The 20,409-nt window shown below is 40.3% G+C and overlaps 1 protein-coding gene across 1 annotated transcript in view; it reads right to left on the bottom strand.

Annotated features, from left to right (window-relative positions):
• ppil2 (peptidylprolyl isomerase (cyclophilin)-like 2) overlaps window positions 1-20,409 on the bottom strand; it is a 339,015-nt gene that overhangs the window by 177,925 nt on the left and 140,681 nt on the right. The window contains exons 11-12 of the mRNA XM_048555946.2: window positions 14,908-14,983; window positions 2,932-3,038 (exon numbers count right to left, since the gene is read on the bottom strand). Of these exons, the coding sequence (XP_048411903.1) occupies window positions 2,932-3,038; window positions 14,908-14,983 (183 nt within the window). The remainder of the gene's footprint in view (window positions 1-2,931; window positions 3,039-14,907; window positions 14,984-20,409) is intronic.

Genomic DNA, 20,409 nt, shown 5'->3' with positions numbered 1-20,409 from the left:
TCCATCTTTTGTCTTTCCTTTATTCTTAACAGGATGAAGGCATCGTTGACCAGGCAGCATTTACTGCCCAGAGGCCAGTTCAGAGTCAACCATTGCAGTGAGTGTGGAGTCACAAGCAGGCCAGACCAGGTGAGGTTGGCAGCTTCCTTCCTTAAAGGACATTAGTGAACCAGATGGGTTTTTCTGTCAGTCAACAATGGATTCATGGCCATCATTAGGTTCTTAATTCCAGATATTTTATTGAATTCAGATTCCACCGTCTGCCAAGGCAGGATTTGAACCCAGGTCTTCAGAATGTTATCTAGGTCTCCGGGTTAACAGTCTAGCGTTAATACCACTAGGCGATCAACTCCCCATATACTCTCAATATACTTCCCCCAATCCCATGTGCTTTAATCTTGCACAATAATCTCTTATACAGGACTTTGTCAAATGCTTTCAGGAAGTCCAAATAAATCACATTGACTGTTACACCCCCACCGTCAACTCTACTCATTACATCATCATAGAATGCTAACGGATTTGTCAATCATAAATCCATGCTGACTCTGTCCAATCCTGCCACTTCTTTCTTAATGCTCCTCTATAAAATCCTTGATAATGGATTTGAGAATTTTCCCCACTACCAATGTTAAGCTTACTGGTCTATAATTCTGTGTTTTCTCTCTACCCACCTTACCGCCCTTTTTGAATAGTGGAGTGACATTAGGTACTCTCCAAGCTGCAGGGGCTGTTCCAGAATCTATAGAATTCCGGAAGATGACCATCAATGCATCCTCTATTTCTACAGCCACTTCCTTAAGAGTTCAGGGATGTAGATTATCAAGCCCTGGGGAGTTATCCACCTTCAATCCCATCAATTTTCCCAACAGCATTTCATTACTAATATTCATCTGCCTCAATTCTTCTCTCTCACTAAATCTTGCATTCTCCAACATTTCTGGTATTTGATTTGAGACGTCTTTTGCAAAGACAGAACCAATCTAGCTATTCAGTTGCTCAGCCATTACTTTATCCCCTCTTATACATTCCCCAGTTTCTGCACTTCGTCTTCACCAATCTCTTTCCCTTCAAGTGCCTATAGAAATTCTTGGTGTCAGTCTTTATGTTCCCCGCAAGCTTAATGCGAGGGAAAGGAAAAGGGTAAAGGTCTATCATTAGCACTGATGGTATCTTCAGTTAAGATGCAATGGAAATGGAGAAACTAGGGAATGGAATAGATTGCTTACAGGAAGTTGTGTGTAAGAAAATATAATAAATACAGCTGTGGGAGTCAGTGTGGCTTATAGTGAAAATTGATCGATAGTATATCCCTGAAAACAGACACACAAAATTCAAGGGATGGAAGGGAAGAGTCAGCGAAGAATCTTTTGTGGAGACAGGAGAAAGTTGAAAAGTGGAAGCAAAGTTGATGTCAAAGTCCAATTCAGAGTGAAAGCAGGAAATAGCACCAACATAAACACATCAGCATACCGGTAAAAGAGGCAGGCAAGAAAGTCATAGTCTGGGTGGAACTGGGGAATGCTCCAATTATCCCACAACATATCAGACAAAGCTCAGATCCATGTGGGCTTCCACTACAACATGAACTGAGGACAGAGAAGTCAAGAAAGGAAGAGACTCAGATGCACCTTGTGAAGGCAGAGGAAGGGGAGAAATGGGAAGACGTTGATTAAATCTCTCAGTTCAGGGTGACTGCAGGAAATGCACCAATCCAATTGTTGAGAATAAAGGCAAGAGAAGCGCCTTGAGTAGAACTCAAATAAAATGAGAAAGTAGATAAAGATAGAACCTACTCAGTTCTCAAAGCAACCCTATTGTTTGGGGAAAAAATGAGTAGAATAAAAGATGTTTTAGTGTGATAATGGGTTCAGACAGGGTGGTGCGGGGTAGAGTGGGTGTGGCATGTTTAGATCTATATTCCAGATAAAAGGAGGCAGCCTACAGGCTGTCCAAGTGGTGGAGCAGTGATCTAGAGGGATTGGATATCTACAGTGAAAAGAACATGGTGTGGACCAGGTTAAACTGGCTGACGGTTCAAAAAATCTTGCATGTAATTGGGAGGAAAAAACAGTCATGATAGGAAGAAATCAATTCTATGGGATCAACCAGGCCTATGCAGTTGTTCGGCCATGAAAAAGAGGTAAGTCAGATTACACAGGGTGGGGACATTATTGAATGGAGCCTTGAAAGAAAGTGTGGAAAGAGTAGTGTTGGAAGTGTTTCTATGGATTAAATCTGATAGACCTATAGTTCTGATTGGATCAAAGCCATGGTAGCTTTCTCAAATGAGTTACAGAGAAGCATTAGAGAACGGCAGGTTAACTGAATATGTCAAGAAGCAGTAAATGGAATAATACAGCACAGTCACAACCAAAGAATTTTCATTCATGACTATGACATGGATCATTTGATTTCTGCAGGAGATCATCACAGTAGAATGATTCAGCCATGCAATGGAATGCTGAGATGACCAAGTGATATTATAATGTTTAACATTAACATTTATTGGACTTTAGGGTGATCATCAGTATCAATATAGATCAATAAAACATCCCGGTTGAAAAAGACAAATTATTTTTGCAACCAACTGTGATCTTTAGATAACTAATTTCATTTGCCTTGAATAAATAATTCATTCAAGTTGATGTGGCATTACTTAAGGTACGTATGTGTTTGTTCATTTTACTAAATGATACTGGATACTCCTGTGAACAATTCTAAAGAAAAGGTGTCAGGCAAGTGATAATTTACAAATAAAGCATGTGCAAGATGAAGCTTTTGTCTTTAAAGTCTGAAGTATTATTGAAAATAGTCACTGGATTTTCACATTGCATCCAAAGATTTTAAAATGTGTAAGATACTAAATCTACCCTAACTCCTGAACCCCTCCCTCTCTCCAGCCCCCAGTTAGTTAATGCGTATACAAACCATCTCACAGTGCAGCTCCAGGTTCAGATCCCCCTTGTTTGTGTGGAGTCGGACATATCCCTTCTTTGTGACGTAACGATAACGAACTTGGTCATCATCAATTGCAGCTGTGAAGGCAAAACGAGAACGTAACGGAAACTTCAAAAAGAAGTTCAAGAAATCTCAATGATAGGCGTTCTGACTTTACTGCAATTGTAAGAGAACAAGAAGCTAAGATATGGAGAAGAGTCCATATATTTCACATCCAGCCAAGCAGGGTTTTAAAAAAAACTACCATTTAATAGCTAAGGGGTATAAATTAGGTAAGTTGTTTTAGGTCATTGAGGAGTGTCTTAAAAGCATCTTACAGCTGTTTACATATTGTGTTTCCAGCTCTTTTGAGAGGCATCATTATTTGGGTAGTTGTATGACAGGTTCACTATTTTCAGTTGATAGTTTTCCCCAATAAACATTACTGAATCAAAAGTAATCAACACAGAACAATGTCAGTTGTTCCACTGTGCCTGTGAAAGTTCTCAAATGAATCTGATGCTTCTGCTCTTTCCACATGGAACACCAAATTTTTCTTTCTAGTAGTTACTCAATTTACTTTTAAAGGCTATTGAAGCTGTTTTTAACACCCTTCAGCTGATCACTTGTGGCATGGTGAACAATTCTTGTAATCTGACTACTTCTTGTTCCTGCAGACTCCTTGCTAAAGTGCAGTGGGAAAGCATTCCCTGCTCTCTTCTAGCTTGCTCAACCAGCTGTTACTCATATGTAAGCTCTGAAAGATTAGGGGCTAGTGGTGTAGTAGCAAGGTACATAGCTTTGGGCTGGAAAATCTAGCTTCAAGTTCTGGTAGCATGTCATAATATTCAAACAATCTGATTGAAAAAGTAATTTTGTAAGGTTTGAAAGGTAATGTTAGGAATCTGTTGTGGAAGCATTAACTTGGACACAAATGTCAATTACAGTGCATCTGTGACTGGCTATATTATGCTAAAATTGCACATTGTGAAAATAATTAGTTATATGTTTGAATGGGTGACCTACTCAAGTAATAGAACATAATACTTTTTCAACTAATTCTAAAACAAACTGGCGATTCTATTAGACGCTCCAGAATTAGCAATCAAATATCTGGAGTGGAAATTTACTCTCTTGCCAGTCAGGGTGAAATTCTTTGATAACCACAATCACAGCAATCTACTTTCACTGCCATAATTCTCAGAGCGATGTAAGACTTTGTTCCAACAGTGCAGTTGTTTCACGCAGGAACAATGAAACTTTAGCTTGGCTAAAACCAGGGTCTGTGCTGCATCATCAGTTCTAGGCTTTTATATTATGTGAGGACAGTCAAGATTTTATGTAATGATGACACGTTCATGCGCACGTATTGCGTCTCAATACTTCCAAATCAATCAAACCAGATTTTCTTCCTACTGTTTGCAGAGGATGCTTAATGAGCAGGAATGAATTGCTATGATTAATATACTTTGTGCTGCTGTGTGCTTTCTGATGTAATTCTTTCAAACGATCATTTATTCATTCAAATGCAAATTACATTTACTTTAGAAAATAACATTTTGGAATACATTGTTTGAGACATGACACATGGCAAGTACTGAGAAGAACACTCTTGGGAGGAGAAGGCAGCTCTGGGTCTATGGTTCCCAATGTATTCCATCACTGTGGTTTATTCATGTCATACCTCAGTCTGTTACAAAGGAAACCAGCATGAATTTTGAGGCAAGGGAAATGGGAGAAAATAGGCAAAGTGGTGAAAAAGCATGTAAACATTAGAACTTGTCAGAGAATGGGCACAAAGTTGTATGAGAAGGAGAATGAGGTTGAAAGAGAAAGAGATACACAAAAGAGGAAGAAAAGGGGTGCATTAAGAAAGGGATAGGAAAAAGGTCTGGGTGTGGGAGAGAGGCAGGATAAACGAGAAAGAGAAACACTATGTACAAAATGAGATGGGGAAGGAGGAGGAAGAGTGAAGGAAGGGAAGGGACAATAAGACTCTGGTCAAAGTCTGTTATTTTTCTTATCCTGTTGCGCACATGGTGAACTCAACATTGTGGATTTTTATTGGAAGAATGTAAAGATGACATGGGAACATAAAAATGGAATTTACAGGGGATGCATGGAGTGGAAAATGGTGGAGCTGACTTAATCATAATGACATAGATTCATTTGGTGCTGCGGATGCTTATTTGTCAGTTTCAGGAGAACCAAGTCTTTGTTAATTTGAAATGTCTTATCTGTTTCTGATATTGTTTGCAGCTGTCATAACTGAGCACTTAGCAAATCAATTTGCCTTTTGCTTGATCATAGTATGGAAATCTTACAACTCAAACTGAGCTGTCCCAAGTTCTTTGAGAAGATGGCCAAACAGGTAGATGAGTGTAAACCGGTTGATGTGGTGTATATGGATTTCAGCAAGGCGTTCGATAAGGTTCCCCACAGTAGGCTATTGTACAAAATGCGGAGGAATGGAATTGTGGGAGAAATAGCAGTTTGGATCGGAAATTGGCTTGCTGAAAGAAGACAGAGGGTGGTAGTTGATGGGAAATGTTCATCCCGGTGACCAGTTACTAGTGGTGTACCGCAAGTGTCGGTATTGGGTCCACTGCTGTTTGTCACTTTTATAAATGACCTGGATGAGGGCGTAGAAGGATGGTTAGTAAATTTGCAGACGACACTAAGGTCAGTGGAGTTGTGGACAGTGATGAAGGATGCTGTAGGTTGCAGAGAGACATAGATAAGCTGCAGAGCTGGGCTGAGAGGTGGCAAATGGAGTTTAATGCAGACAAGTGTGAGGTGATGCACTTTAGTAGGAGTAACTGGAAGGCAAAGTACTGGGCTAATGGTAAGATTCTTGGTCGTGTAGATGGGCAGAGAGATCTCGGTGTCCATGTACACAGATCCTTGGAAGTTGCCACCCAAGTTGACAGGGCTGTTAAGAAAGCATACAGTGTTTTAGCTTTTATTAATAGAGGGATCGAGTTCCGGAACCAAGAGGTTATGGTGAAGCTGCGCAAAACTCTGGTGCGGCCGCACTTGGAGTATTGCTCACAGTTCTGGTCACCACATTATAAGAAGGATGTGGAAGCTTTGGAAAGGGTGCAGAAGAGATTTACTAGGATGTTGCCTGGTATGGAGGGAAGGTCTTACAAGGAAAGGCTGAGGAACTTGAGGCTGTTTTCATTAGAGAGAAGAAGGTTGAGAGGTGACTTAATTGAAACATATAAAATAATCAGAGGGTTAGATAGGGTGGATAGGGAGAGCCTTTTTCCTAGGATGGTGACGGCGAGCACGAGGGGGCATAGCTTTAAATTGAGGGGTGAAAGATATAGGACAGATGTCAGAGGTGGTTTCTTTACTCAGACAGTAGTAAGGGAATGAAACGCTTTGCCTGCAACGGTAGTAGATTCGCCAACTTTAGGTACATTTAAGTCATCATTGGATGAGCATATGGACGTACATGGAATAGTGTAGGTTAGATGGGCTTGAGATCGGTATGACAGGTCGGCACAACGTCGAGGGCCGAAGGGCCTGTACTGTGCTGTAATGTTCTATTAGTAACTGCTATGACTGCTGGAGACGTATGGAATAGAGGTAAACGGAATGGTCTCAGATTGCTGAGCTGTGACAATTAGTACACCCTCAGAATCTGTACTGGGGCTTCAGCTTTTTCACCACACATCAAAAGAGGCTTTGATAAAGTAACAGAGAACAGATATCTAAGTTTTCTGACGATGCTAAGCTAAGAAGCATAGTACATTGCGTGTCATGAACAAGATGATAAAAAGGAACATAGTTTTGCCAACTAACCAAGTCTATGTCAATGTGAGGTCATCTACTTCAAGTCCAATACATACAAATCAGAATAATTTCTGGATGAGAGATTCAGAGCAATGGTGAAGGATTTCAATGATCTAAGCTAGATGTTAAGCAATAATACAAAACGTAACAAAAAATGCAAATGTAATTTATGTAATAGGAATGGAAACAAGTGAGGAACTTGAAGTGGAAGTTTGTACAGATCCTTGGTCAAACCCTATCTGCAGTATTGTACACAAATGTCAGGATTGATCCAATGGCCTAAAGGATATTTTCACCTAAAGACTGAAATTACAAGAATGGCTTGCATAAATTTGAATTCCTTGAGTCTAGAAGATTGAAAGGGTGATCCAACTGAGCAAGATAAAATGCAAGGATTTGATGAGAAAACCTTCTCCTTGGGTGGGGGGGGGGGAGCCTTATCGAAAGGGCATAATCTTAAAATTAGAGTTCAAGCACTTAGGTGTGAAATCGGACAGCTCATTTTCACCTAAATGGAAGCATGAAATCTGGAATGATGTTTCCATGAAAGAATGTTATGTGGTGTGAACTGATATCATCCGATGTGAGATAACATGATTTTTGTTTGTCAAAGGTATCAACAGGGATGAAATAAAGTGGTAAGTGGAATTCTGGTACAAGGAACTACCTTAGCTTAGCCACTACCTAACAGTGTAGGGGCATTGGCTTGAGAAACCAAATGTTCCAGTTCCCCTGGACCTGACCGCAGAAAGTATATTTAAAAAGTGAGCCTGCTACTATCTGCAACATAGATAAGTTGTTAAATCATCCAGAACTACACTCGGACTGTATTCAGATTTCTACCTCTTGAACTGCAAAATGTGTTCTGTGATGTACAGTGTATAAATCTAACTGAAGAATCAAAAATAGATCTTTGAAGTAGAGCCATCAGTGAGGTTCTCATTCATCAGAAACCATTTAAAGTGACAGGCTGGGCCCTGTATTGACCCTGGATGCAAGGTTCCACTTCAAACAACATCCTCCTCTTTGATGAGACTGATTGGCTGTGAGTGGGGGAAGGATGTGGTGGAGTGAGCAAGGATGCGGTTGGGTGGGAGAGGATATTGTAGGGTTAGGGCAGAGGGAATGTGCGCGCATAAAAGGGAAACATTTTTGAGCCTGCTCTAAAAGCTGCTTTGGATTATTGGTTAATGCCCAAAGGCGAATGCTTCCCACTTTTCAATCCTCTGAAAGCCTACAGATGTCTCTTTATTAAGCAAAGAATTGTACAACAATACAATACGATAATTAAGGAGTTTTCTTGAATTATAAGCATGAAAAAGATCTGTCCCATAGCCTATCACTACTCACGGTAAAACGGTAATGCTATTTTGCCTCTACGACTGATTAGCATAGCAAAGAAGAAAATACATTCATCCTTGGCAACATGCAAGAACTTGCTGTAAATGTCCAATGTGAAGCACTGGTGGCTATTTAGCCAATGGGTACAGACAAATAGGTGTGCATTTTATTACTTGACTTAATACATGGAAGGAAACATAATTATCATTCTCTCCAATCTGTTAAAGCAACAAGAGTTCCACGTCAGTCACCACAAGCTATATATACTGCCAATTCAAGGCTTACAGGATCAGCTGTAAATATAAACAGCATCCTAACGCACCAGAATATATCATTTCAAACTGACCAGAGAAGACAGTACAGTGGAACTGCCCTCAATTCAATAGGATATATACTATAAATCAAAATGTCACATCATACACTTTGCAAAAGAGGGTGAAGATGAAACCTCTTGCAGAGTTTTATAAAAAAGACATGGAGGGGATGGTTTAATCAGAATGACAAACCTCAATTCATAGAAGCTTATCGCTGGGTGTCCTGGGGCCTCTATTTTTAGCTCTGAGCCCTCTAAGTTCTAATTAGTCTGTGTCTAAAGTTATATTCTTGGTACTTGCAGCACCTTAGACTTAAATAAATTTGTTTTTGTTGTTCCAATGTTCTACAATTCAAAGCTTTCAAGAAGATTTGTGGCACGGGTTGTGGATGGGGTTGTAGACATGCCCAACAAGCCGGTGTGTACGATTTTTGCAGACATTCATCACCCTGCCAGGTAACATTGTCAGTGTGCCTCCAGTGAAGCGGTGGAGTTCTGTCCTGCTTGTTATTTATATGCCTTGGTTGGCTGGGATGGTTGCCGTTACTTCTGGTTCTGTTTTTCAGTGGTTTATATATCGGGTCCAGTTCAATGTGTTTGTTGATGGAGTTCCAGTTGGAATGCCAGCCCCCTAGGAATTCCCTCGCACATCTGTGTTTGGCTTGTGCAATTATGGATGTGTTGTCTCAGTTGAATTTGTGTCCTTTGTCCGTGCATTGAGACTAGTGAGAATTGGTCATGTCTCTGGGTGGCCAGTTGGTGTGCGTGTATCGTTATTGCCAGTTTTCTTCCAGTTTGGCTTATGTAATGTTTTTCACAGTCCTTGCATGGTATTTTGTATATTCCATTAGTTTTATTGGTTGTGGGTATGGGATCCTGTACGTTCGTCAGTAGCTGTCACAGGGTGGTTGTTGATTTATGGACTACTCTGACACTTAGGGGCCTGAGTAGTCTTGTGGTCATCTCTGATACATCTCTGATGTATGGTGGAATGACTAGTGTGTCTGGCCATATTGTGTCATCTTGTTGTGGTTTATCCCAAAAAGCACAATCCGCCATTAACTCTGCAACAGACCATAAGAAGACATGACACAGCCAGTCACACTAGTCACCCTACTGTGCAACGTAAAGGATCCCATATCCACAACCAATATCTTATCTCGCTCAGTCAGGGCCCCCGAACCTTCTCTGCTCTAAAGAAAACAATCCGATCTTATCCAGACTCTCTTTATAGCTGAAATGTTCCACTTTGGGCAATGATCTGGTGAAATTCCACTGCATTCACTCCATTGCAATCACAGTAAGGCAATCAGAACTGCACACTGTGCTCCAGCTGTGGGTTAACCAAAATTTTGTACAGCTAACATAACCTCCCGGCTTCTTTAATCTAAGCTGATAGTGTCCTGTATGCCTTCATAATTACCCTATTAGCCTGTCCTGCTGCCTTCAGAGATCTGTGGACAAATATGTCCAAGACTCCTCTTGCCTTGTGACTTCTTCCAAAGTCCGTCACCTCATACTTCTCAGGATTAAATTCCATCTGTCACTGTTCCTAAGTCCTTCTTCTTCATGTCAACCACCTGGCCAGTGTTTGTGTCATCAGCAATCTTACTTATCATTCCACCCCCAAATTCTCATTTGTTACGTGTATGCTACAGACATTAGTGGACCCAGGATTGATCCTTGTAGTATGTCACCAGACACCAGCCTCCAGTCATACAAATAGCCTTCTTCCATCAGCCTGTCTCCTACCACAAAGCCAATTTTGGATCCAATTTGCCAAGATACCCTGGATTCCAGACGTAAGGAGGTGTACAGCTGGATGAACACAGCAGGCCAAGCAGCATCATAGGAGCAGGAAAGCCGATGTTTCAAGCCTAGATCCTTCAATTCCATGTGCTTTTACCTTCTTTATCGTCTCCCACGTGAGACCTTGTCAAAGGTTTTGGAACACTACCTAAAAAGGTAGTAGAGGCAGAAATCATTTAATATTTTTTTTAAGACAGATGGACAGAAATGGAAATTGTTGGAGAAACTTGGCAGATGTGGCAGCACCTGCAGAGAGAAAACAAAGTTCACAACGGTGAGAGGAGAAAGATTTAAAAAAAGACATAGAGGTAACGTTTTTAACACGTGTGGAATGAACTACCAGAAGAAATGGTGGATGCACATACAGTTGCAACATTTAAAAGACATTTCAATAAGAACATGAATAGGAAAGGTTTGGAGGGATATGAGCCACATGCGGGGAGGTGGGACTAGTTTAGTTTGAGAACTTGGTTGACATGAACTAGTTGGACCAAAGGGTCTGTTTCCATGCTGTATGATTCTATGACTAAGCCAATGACCCTTCTCCAGAACTTGACTTAAGATGTTAACTCTGTTTTCTCTCCATAGATGCTGCCAGACCTGCTGAGTTTATCCAGCAACTTCTGTTTGTGTGCTTCAGATTTCCAGCATCTGCAGCTTTGTTTTATTTTATGGGCAGATTCTGTTAAACAGAGGAATCGGGGCTAATCAAGGTCCATGGGGAATTACTAATTGATCTCACTGTGGAACTAATTGAGTATGAGTTCCCTTGAAAACAGATTAAGGCACTTTTTCTCTTCATCCTATCCTGCATAGGCCTCATCATCCAGGGTTTGCTTGATTTCTTGGTCCCATTCTGTATCATTTTTGGAAAATATTGGTCCTGAACTCTCTCAAGAGTCTTAGAGTCACCGAGACATACAGCGTGGAAACAGACCATTCAGTCCAACTTGTCCATTCCGACCAAATCTCTCAAACTAAACTAGCCACATTTGCCTCCACTTGGCCTATATCCCTCTAAACCTTTCCTTTTCATGTACTTAACCAAATGTCTTTTAGACATGGTATCTATACCTGCACCTACCACTTCTGCTGGCAGTACATTCCACACACTAACCACCCTCTGTGTGAAAGAAGGTTCCTTTTAAACCTTTCTCCTCTCACCTTAAAAGTATGCCTCCTAATTTTGAAATCCCAAACCCTAGGGACAAGATCTTTGCTATTCATCTTATCTATGCCCTTCATGATTTTATAAATCTCTGTAAGGTCACCCCTCAACCTCCAATGCTCCAGCGAACAAAGTCCCAGCCTATCCAGCCTCCTTTTACAAATCAAATTCTCCTCCAAGATCCTGGTAAATCTTTTCTGAATCCCCTCCAATTTAATAATATCCTTCCTATAGCAGAGCACCCAGAACTGCACACAGTACTCCAAAAGTGCCCTCACCAACCTTCTGCGCGAACTCAACAGGACGTTCCCACTCCTGCACTCAAAGGTCTAAGCAATAAGGCAAGTGGGCTATATGCCTTCCTAACCACTTATGAGCCAGACCAAACACCCTCAAAATGTATTAGGAGTATAGCCTAGGCCCCAACTTTTTCTTATTTTTAAAGGTAAGTATACAGCATTGTGGTCAGATGCAATTCGATTGGTCAAACTACCAGGTTTGAAGTGCAAGACACTTTATTTTTACACAATAGTTAAAATACAAACAAAAGAACAAAGAATTGGAATAACAACTCTACTGGAAAACTTAACAGGATAATAGATCATTTAGCTACTAAAGAGCAACTTTTCCAATGTGGTGACACTCCTCAAACACCCTTGGCAAAGACAAATTTACTAAAATGGATTATCCCATTTGCAATTCTAACAGCAGAAAATGAACCCTAGCTTTTAGCTGTAACAGGAAGATGAATAAGAACTTCCACATCCAGCTTCAAGATCCCAGCAACTGCTGAAAGTTAAACTGAAAGCCTGGTTCTGGGGAGCTTGACCCCACCTCTTCAAGCTGCTTTGACTGCTCCAACCTCATGACCTCACAAGCTGTTTACTTTATTGACTGGGAACAATCCACTTATTACCCCTGACTCAACCTCTCTTCATTATAAAATCAGGACAAAATGCACCTTTTAAAGACATTGTATCATCACACCACCCTGTCTATCTGTGACACAACTTTCAAAGAATTATGTACTAGAAACCCCAGGTATCTCTGTTTGACAACACTACCTGGGGCTCCACCATTAACTGTGTAAGTCCTGCCCTGTTTGTTTTACCAATATGCAATACCTTCCAGTTATCCAAATTAAACTCTATCTATTACTCCACAACCCATTAGCCCTACTGATCAAGATCCCTTTGTAATCTATCTCCCATTTCCTTCTTGAATGTGCCCCATTCATCTGACACAGATTTATGTAGAAGTACCTGCTATAAGTCCACTCTGGCCAAATCATATCTGATTGTGTTAAAATTGGTCCTCCTTCCAGTTTAGAACTTTGATTTCAGGCTTATCTTTGTCCTATTCCATAATAATATATATTAACAGATAGATAGAGTTTTAATTATAACAGAACAATATCATGTTCTCAGAACATTTCAAAGTTGTAATACAACAAACAGATTTGAAATGCATTCATGACGTTGCTGGCAATAACAACAGGTTGCATATAGCAAGGGTCAAAAGAGAGGAAACAAATGAGCTGCAATTTGATTTCAATATTTTGGTTAAATAAAGAACTGTCACAAAAACAACCATTGACTGTTACCAAGTGGTTTTTGTTTAAAAAATATGCTGAGTGAGCTGATTGGTCCGCAGTTAAAATCTCAAAAAAGATGACACCTCCTACAACATACTCTGTCAGTGTCAACCTGGATCATGTGTTCAAGTCTCAAATGAGGTTTGTACTGTCATTGACATGAACAAAAACAAGCATTACTATTCCTTTAATAACTGAAGTCAATGATCAGTTCCTCTGTTTTGCCGATATTGATGGCTGACACCTTCCTACACCTACATGCTACCTTCTCATGTGATCATAGAAGGTACAGTACTTGCCCCTTTGCTTTCTCCCACCTCACAATCCAGGGTGAAGCAGCAATTTACCTGCACTTCATTCAATATAGATGTCTGTAGTCATTCGTCACAATGCAGTCCCCTCTACTTCCATGAAAAACAGGCTGGGCAACCACATTGCAGAACACCTACCCTCTGTTCATAAAATGAACCCTAAATTCCAGTTGCCTGTCACCTCGAACCACCACCATGCTGCCTGGCCAATATTTCTGTCTCAGGCTTGCTGCAGTGGTCCAGTGACGAACAGTGCAAGCTGGAAGAACAGCAGTATTTTCACCTGGGGACCCTGCAGGACTCAATATCAAGTTCAATAATTTTAGAACCTGAAAACCTCCTTCTATGTCCCTTAACCATCGCCACACCCCATGCTACAGGCTGCTTTCAACACAGCTTATCCATTTTCATCTACTCAATACCCCGGTTATCAGCTTTTCTTTCTTCTGTGGCTTACAATTTGCTACCCCTGACTCTGAGTAACTTTGTTTCTCTCTCTGGGTTCTGTATTCATCTTTCCACTCAAGCCTCCCCGCTCTTCCCCAAAGTGATTGAAATGTTAACTCTGCTTTGCCTCCACAAATGCTGTCAGACCTGTAATTTTTGTTTTTGTTTCAGCTCTTCAGCATCCACAGTTCTATGTTTGACTCCAGTAAACCACAGTTAACTGGCCTGTTCCTATTTTAGTGTTCAGTACCAACTGACCCCAGTTTACATGTACAAAGTTTCAGCAGTGTTTTCACAGCCTACCACAAGCTTTGAAACTGAAGTCCCTGGAATATAGTGTTTTTTGGGGTAATTGGATTCACGTATCAGTTGACTTCCTAGCATATTTCTGCTTTTATATATATAATCATTAACAATTAATAAATAATCTGCTACAACAATAGCGTTTTCTTAGGGGCAGTTAAGGCAGTGTTTCAGTCTTTCAAACCAGCAGCATTATGGTGGTCAAAAGTAGCTTGGGGTTTTCCCCATTCATAAAGGTTTGAAACCACTGAACATATTGTAAATAACCACAAATGATACAGAACTACTCAAAGATGGACCTAACTCATTACGTCCAATTTTTTTTTAAGGCTGTGCCATCAATTTTACAGACAACTGTTAAAACAAAAAGATATTGCTGTTTAAGATTTTTAACCTCAAAAGGGACTACAATGACAGCAATACCGACATAATATTTCATTAACTTTGACTTTTCACTGTTTTAACATTGCTAATTCATGAAATTAAAAAGGCTAAGAGAAACTGTTGATTCCTTTCTCTTTGATGTTCGCAAACTGTATGTGAAAGAAAGAACGTAAAACTGTGGAATGTCAATTTACCAAGTTTGCAGAACTGTTCTAGCTTCTTGCTAATTCTTTTGGCCTTTCCCAACACAAACATCAAACCCAACATCCTTTTGCTAAGCCAGAACAGACAACAATCAACATTCTCAATTTAAATCTTTAGATATGGACATGGAGAAGTGAACATGACCATTGATCTCTGTGTGTTAATTAAACAGCACAATCTGTTTTTAATTAGATAAGCAGCAGAGTGCTGGACAGCCTTGAATTTCAATATTGATAACTAGAAGAGACTTGAACCCATTACTTTGGGTAACTGGATGGTCTAATCTAATTACCTGCTTCATGCGTAGTTTCTGGCATCATTGCTGTAGATGTGAAAGATGCAGAGACTTTTCCTGTGGAGTAATGTGCCTGTAGGAAGGAGCAACAATGATTTGATTAAATCTATTTTTCCAAACAAAATGTGATTTGGACATATAAGTAAGTATGTTTGAACATTATTGGAAGTGGTAAAGCATTCAACTTATCTTCACCAATTCAAGATGACCATAGTTGATCCTCTATAATAACTAAACCTTATCAGATAATCCCCACATACATAAATTACATTATTTTCCAAAAATCTAAATGAACTCTGTCATGAATATGCTCAACAATTGAGCTATGAGCTCTAAAATTCAAAGATTTCAACAATTCAGTGCGAGGAATTTTCTTATCCAGTTTTAAACGGTTGAACCCTTAGGCTGACACTGCAACCCCTTGTTAACCCCTATCAGGCCCTTTTAAAAATTCTATATATTTCGAGGGAGTACAGGTGAGTGCACGCAGTCTCTCCTGAAGGAACAATCCTCTCCTCCCAAGTATCAGTCCATTGCAGTGGAATTCATTAGAAAAGTAGTGAGGGCTAAGTAGAAAATCTTGGAAAATTTTAACTCAAGCTGTAAATGGAACTTAACTTGCATAGAAAAACTATTATTAATGACAGTGCTCCAAGTGTAACGTATCTAAGGTTCGACATACCTTAAGTATTCACTAACCCCTGTCCTTCGACTGATATTGGCTGTGGCAGTTCATTTTGTAAGCTTTCAGCAATGAATGGCATTATTATATTTATATTAATTATCTATTTAACCTATTTTTCAAATCAACCTACTTAGAGATGTAATGACACATCTCTGAAGCGTGTGGACTTGAACCCAGGCTTCCCAATCCAGGGACAGGATCATTACCACTGCACCACAGTTCTCTTGTTCAGCGCTCCTAATTTGTTCCAAGCAAAAAAACAGCAAGCCAAATGAAAAGTGCTTCATGATAATTCCCTTCCCATAAGAAATCATGCAAGGATTCAAAGACTCATTGAATCCCTTCAGCGCAAGACTGGTTATGTACCCGACCTGTAAATTTTAGATTAAAAGCTATTGGCTGTCAATGAACCCCATTCGTCCAGAATTCCCCTTACTGACTTTTTCTACTTACTACTTGCTCGCCATTTCCTCCCTTAACCCTCTCTCTCACCATTTCCCTCTCCAAAACCTTTCCTGTCAGCTAGGACTTGGGACAGCAGTGGCGAGATGGTGAATCAAGGAGTGGCGCAGTGATAGCACGGGGAGAAAAGGGAGATGGAAAATGGGAAGCAGCAAACAGGCTGCAGTGAGACAAGTGCAGGCTGTACAGTGATACCACTGACGTTGAAAACCCTTGGTACACACTAAATATATTCTGCCTTTGGTAAGGGAACCAAAGCTATAAACAACTGCAAAGGTGCAATCTCACTCAGGCTCTAGATAATGATACTGAGGTGTCTTTACTCTTGTACTCCCTTTGTAACACAAGCTAATATATTGGTTGCCTTCCTAATTTTGTCTGTCACTGCATATTGGCTGTTTGATATATGTACAAGGTCACACAAGTTCCTTTGAATATCAATATTTCCCAGTCTCCATTTAAAAACAAAATCCTGCTTTTCAATTTTTCCTGAAAATCGAATAACTTTACACTTCTCCACATTAGATTCTATCTTCCATGTTCTCTTCCACTCATAATAACTTATCAATGTTGCTTTGCAGCCTCTTTACATCCTCTTCACAGCTCACTTTTCTATTTAACTTTGTACTGTCAGTGAATTAGATTCTATTCCTGTTGAGCTCCCTCGTCTAGGGATTTCTAATCAAACAGTTCAGAGATGTCATTACACACTTATGGAGCAGGTGGGACTTGAATCCAGGTCTCTCGCTCTAAGGGTAGGGACACTACCACTATGCCACAAGAGAGCTCCTTAGCCCCCTTCTCTAACTTCTTTTTTTAAAAAAATTAACCTGTTTTTCTAATGAACCTGCTCACAGAAGTTATTACTCAACTCTGGAGCAGATGGGACCTGAACCCAGGTCTCCCAGTCCATTGATAGGAACACTACCACTGTGCCAATGCCCTTAAGACCCCAGAAAAGTACTTGAAGAGGAATATCAATTTTTCTCAACAATCTGTTCAGAGATGTTACTACTCACTCCAGGAGCAGGTGGGATTTTTAACCCAGGTCTCTCAGACCAGGGGTTGGGACACTACCTCTACGCCACAAGAGGGCCCTTCGGCCCCCTCAATCTATTGATATAGATCACAAATAGCTGAAGCCCGAGCAGTCACACTCGACAGCCCCAACCCAGTTAAGTCAGCCAAGCCAAAAACAACTTGATTATCCTGTTGATTTGTTTTCTCTCCATTAACCAATCCTCAATCCAAAATGTACAGAATTACACCCGACTCCATGAGCACTAATTCTGTGTAGTAATCTTGCGTGTGGCACCTTGACAAATGCTTTTTGAGAAACCAATGATTTTGAAAATTATTTCATGCTGCTTTCTTGGCTTGTTTCCTAGTAACTAAAACAGTCATACAATACACACGTTAGCGAGGCAAAGCACTGAAGATTCTGTACTGATAAACTATACTGGAATAAACACTGGGATAGGCACTAAACCAACCATCTTAATGTTGCAATAAAACAATAAATTCTTTATTTTTCTTCATCCACTCAGCATATGAGGCTGACTTGATGAACAGGATGTAATGCAGATACAAAAACACTTGAAGGAGTGACCTAAGTCATCAGGTTTGATAGCACATCTAATTATTCAAGCACTCACTGATTAAATAAGAAGCATTCAGCAGGACCTTTCGCAGGGTGGGGTTTCTTGTCTCACCATCCAAAGAATCAGTAGGGACTGCACTCTCTGAATCCAACAGCCAATTCATGCTCCTCAGGGCATCAATTTCACAAGGTGGAGACTTCTGCTCCCTACCTGGGGAGAAAGTCCCACCTTAAACAGATGCTGACCAATGCGACTGGCCAGTAGCTCTGTAATCTCAGCAGCACCAGGATTTAGTAGTGGCCAACACCAGGACTACAGGCACTCTCGATGTAGTAGTTGTGGATTACAGATCTCAGGTAACGTTAGGTATCAGTACAGCTGATTGGCAGGCCCTAGTGAGAGTAGGAGGGTATTGGGGGCTAGGATTTAGTGGCCAGGGAAAGGGCAGGACCTAATGGTGGGTGCATCTGATAAGCACAGAAGGCCCCCAAAGGAGGTTTCACCCTTTGCCCAACACCTGCCCATACAGTAAAAACATCAAGCTATCCTCTGCTGTGACCAATATAATCGATTGGGCGGGATGAGGCATTCACATCACTACTAAGTGGCCACTCAAGACAAGATGGTTGTCCAACATCTCCTCTGTCTGCTCCCCAGCAACCCTATAAACTGGGTGACAGAAGATGGTGCTAGCCTTATATTTCATTTCTCAAGCCCCTCCACGCTGGGTACAGAAAATGTTGAATTCCGTCTGCTTACTTTGCAATGAATCCCAGTCAGCAATGACCATTTGTATTGAACTGCCACTTTATTCAGAGTAGATTCAGAGATCTCAGATCAAATGGTGTTGGGATTGTCGCTTTCCCACAAAACTCTGTGCCACTGAATTTAGCGAACACAGTTGATGCTGATCATTTGAACACATAGCTTTCTCTTTTAGTCATAATTGCAATGGGAGCTGATCATCAGGGATAGGAAAACGGGTGGATATCAAGAAAGCAGCTGATGCCGATGCTCCATTTCAATGTAACTTCATTTTTGGCTCTGTCAAACTGATAAAGTCAAGAAGTGGCCAAATAGTTTTGATGGCTTAAACTTTTCTCCATGTAAAGGAAGGTTTTCTTCATCTCTAACCTTAATACAGTTTATAAGTTTAAAACCAATTTCCTTTAAACTTAAATTGCTCTGAAGTATTAAACAGTGGACATTCAAGTCTTTTTTAGACAGCAGTATGACTTGAAGTCATAGAACCATAGGGTCATACAGCACGGAACCAGGCCCTTTGGTCCAACTTGTCAATGCTTACCAAGTTTTCCAAACTGACATAGTCCCATTGGCCCGCATTTGGCCAATGTCCCTCTAAACCTTTCCTATTCATGCACCTGACTTTTAAATGCTCTAACTGTACCTGCATCTACCACTTCCTCTGACATTTCATTCCACACAAACAACCATCTGTGTGAGAGTTGCCCTTCAAGTTCCTTTTAAATCATCTCTTCCTCACTTTAAAATTATGCCCTCTAGTTTTGAACTCCCCAACCCTAGCAGAATGACCTTCACTATTCACCTTATCTATGCACCTCAGGATTTTATAGACCTCTATAAGGTCACTCCTCAACCTCCTATTCTCCAGTGAAAAAGTCCCAGCTTATCCAGCCTCGCTTTACCACTCAAACCCTCCAGTCCTGGCAACATCCTGGTAAATCTTTTCTATGCCTTCTCCAATTTAATAATATTCTTTCCTATAGAAGGACAACCAGAACTGTATACAGTACACCAAAAATGGCCTCATCAACGTCCTGTACAGCCCCAACTCCTACATTTAGTGCTCTGACCAATGAAGGCAAGCGTGCTAAATGCCTTCATTTCCACCTTGTCTACCTGTAAAGCAAATTTCAATGAACTATGTACTTGACCCCTTGGTCGCTCTGTTCTACAACACTCCCTAGGGTCTAACCATTAACTGCATAAGTCTTGCCCTTGTTTATATGGAGAAACTTACAGCAATTTACAAAGCAGAGAATCAGAAGTAGTTACAGCATAAATGTTTCTGATGTGCAGAACAGACTGAGGGACTCTATGATGCAATGACATTCTACAGACTACCCACTCATGTTTTACAACATTACATTAATGGCGCTTATAAATGTAAAGAAGTAAATGAATGTGTTCAAATACAATCATGTAGCTTAACACACAAAGTCAAAACCAGAGGAATGGTCTGAGGGCAGGAAGGTAAACTGTACTTGGATGCACAGATGATATTCAGTGCACTCACAATATTGGCCTTTTTAAAAAATATTTCAATAATGGACCCACAGATCCTCATTTGTAATATAAATGTCATTTATAAACTTGTCAAACTAAGTAGATTCCCACCAGTTGTGACACTTAGTGCCTCCAGTGGTCAGGTCAGTTTTCATTTATAAATATGGATACATTAAGTTATCAACCTGAAAATGTTGATTTTTAAAAAAATCTTGCATCCACATGCACATCTGAACATATGACAGAAACTGAACAACTAGGAGGGGAATGAATAAAATACTCATGTTGGGTCGTGGCCCTCTCACGATGAATTATACATGGAGTATATTACATGAAAATTGTTGTTGTTTTAAATGTTTATCTTTGTTATTAATGTACGGTATTTGATATGTATTGTAAGGCACACAAGAATAGGTAATTTTATTTATTATACAACAGAACAATTATCCTCTATTATTTCACACAACCGTTTGAGTCTTAGAG

This window comes from Stegostoma tigrinum, chromosome 26 (assembly GCF_030684315.1).
Source record: "Stegostoma tigrinum isolate sSteTig4 chromosome 26, sSteTig4.hap1, whole genome shotgun sequence".
Taxonomy (NCBI): domain Eukaryota; kingdom Metazoa; phylum Chordata; class Chondrichthyes; order Orectolobiformes; family Stegostomatidae; genus Stegostoma; species Stegostoma tigrinum.
Note: the sequence above shows the minus strand (reverse complement) of the source record. Positions and strands in the feature narration are given on the sequence as shown.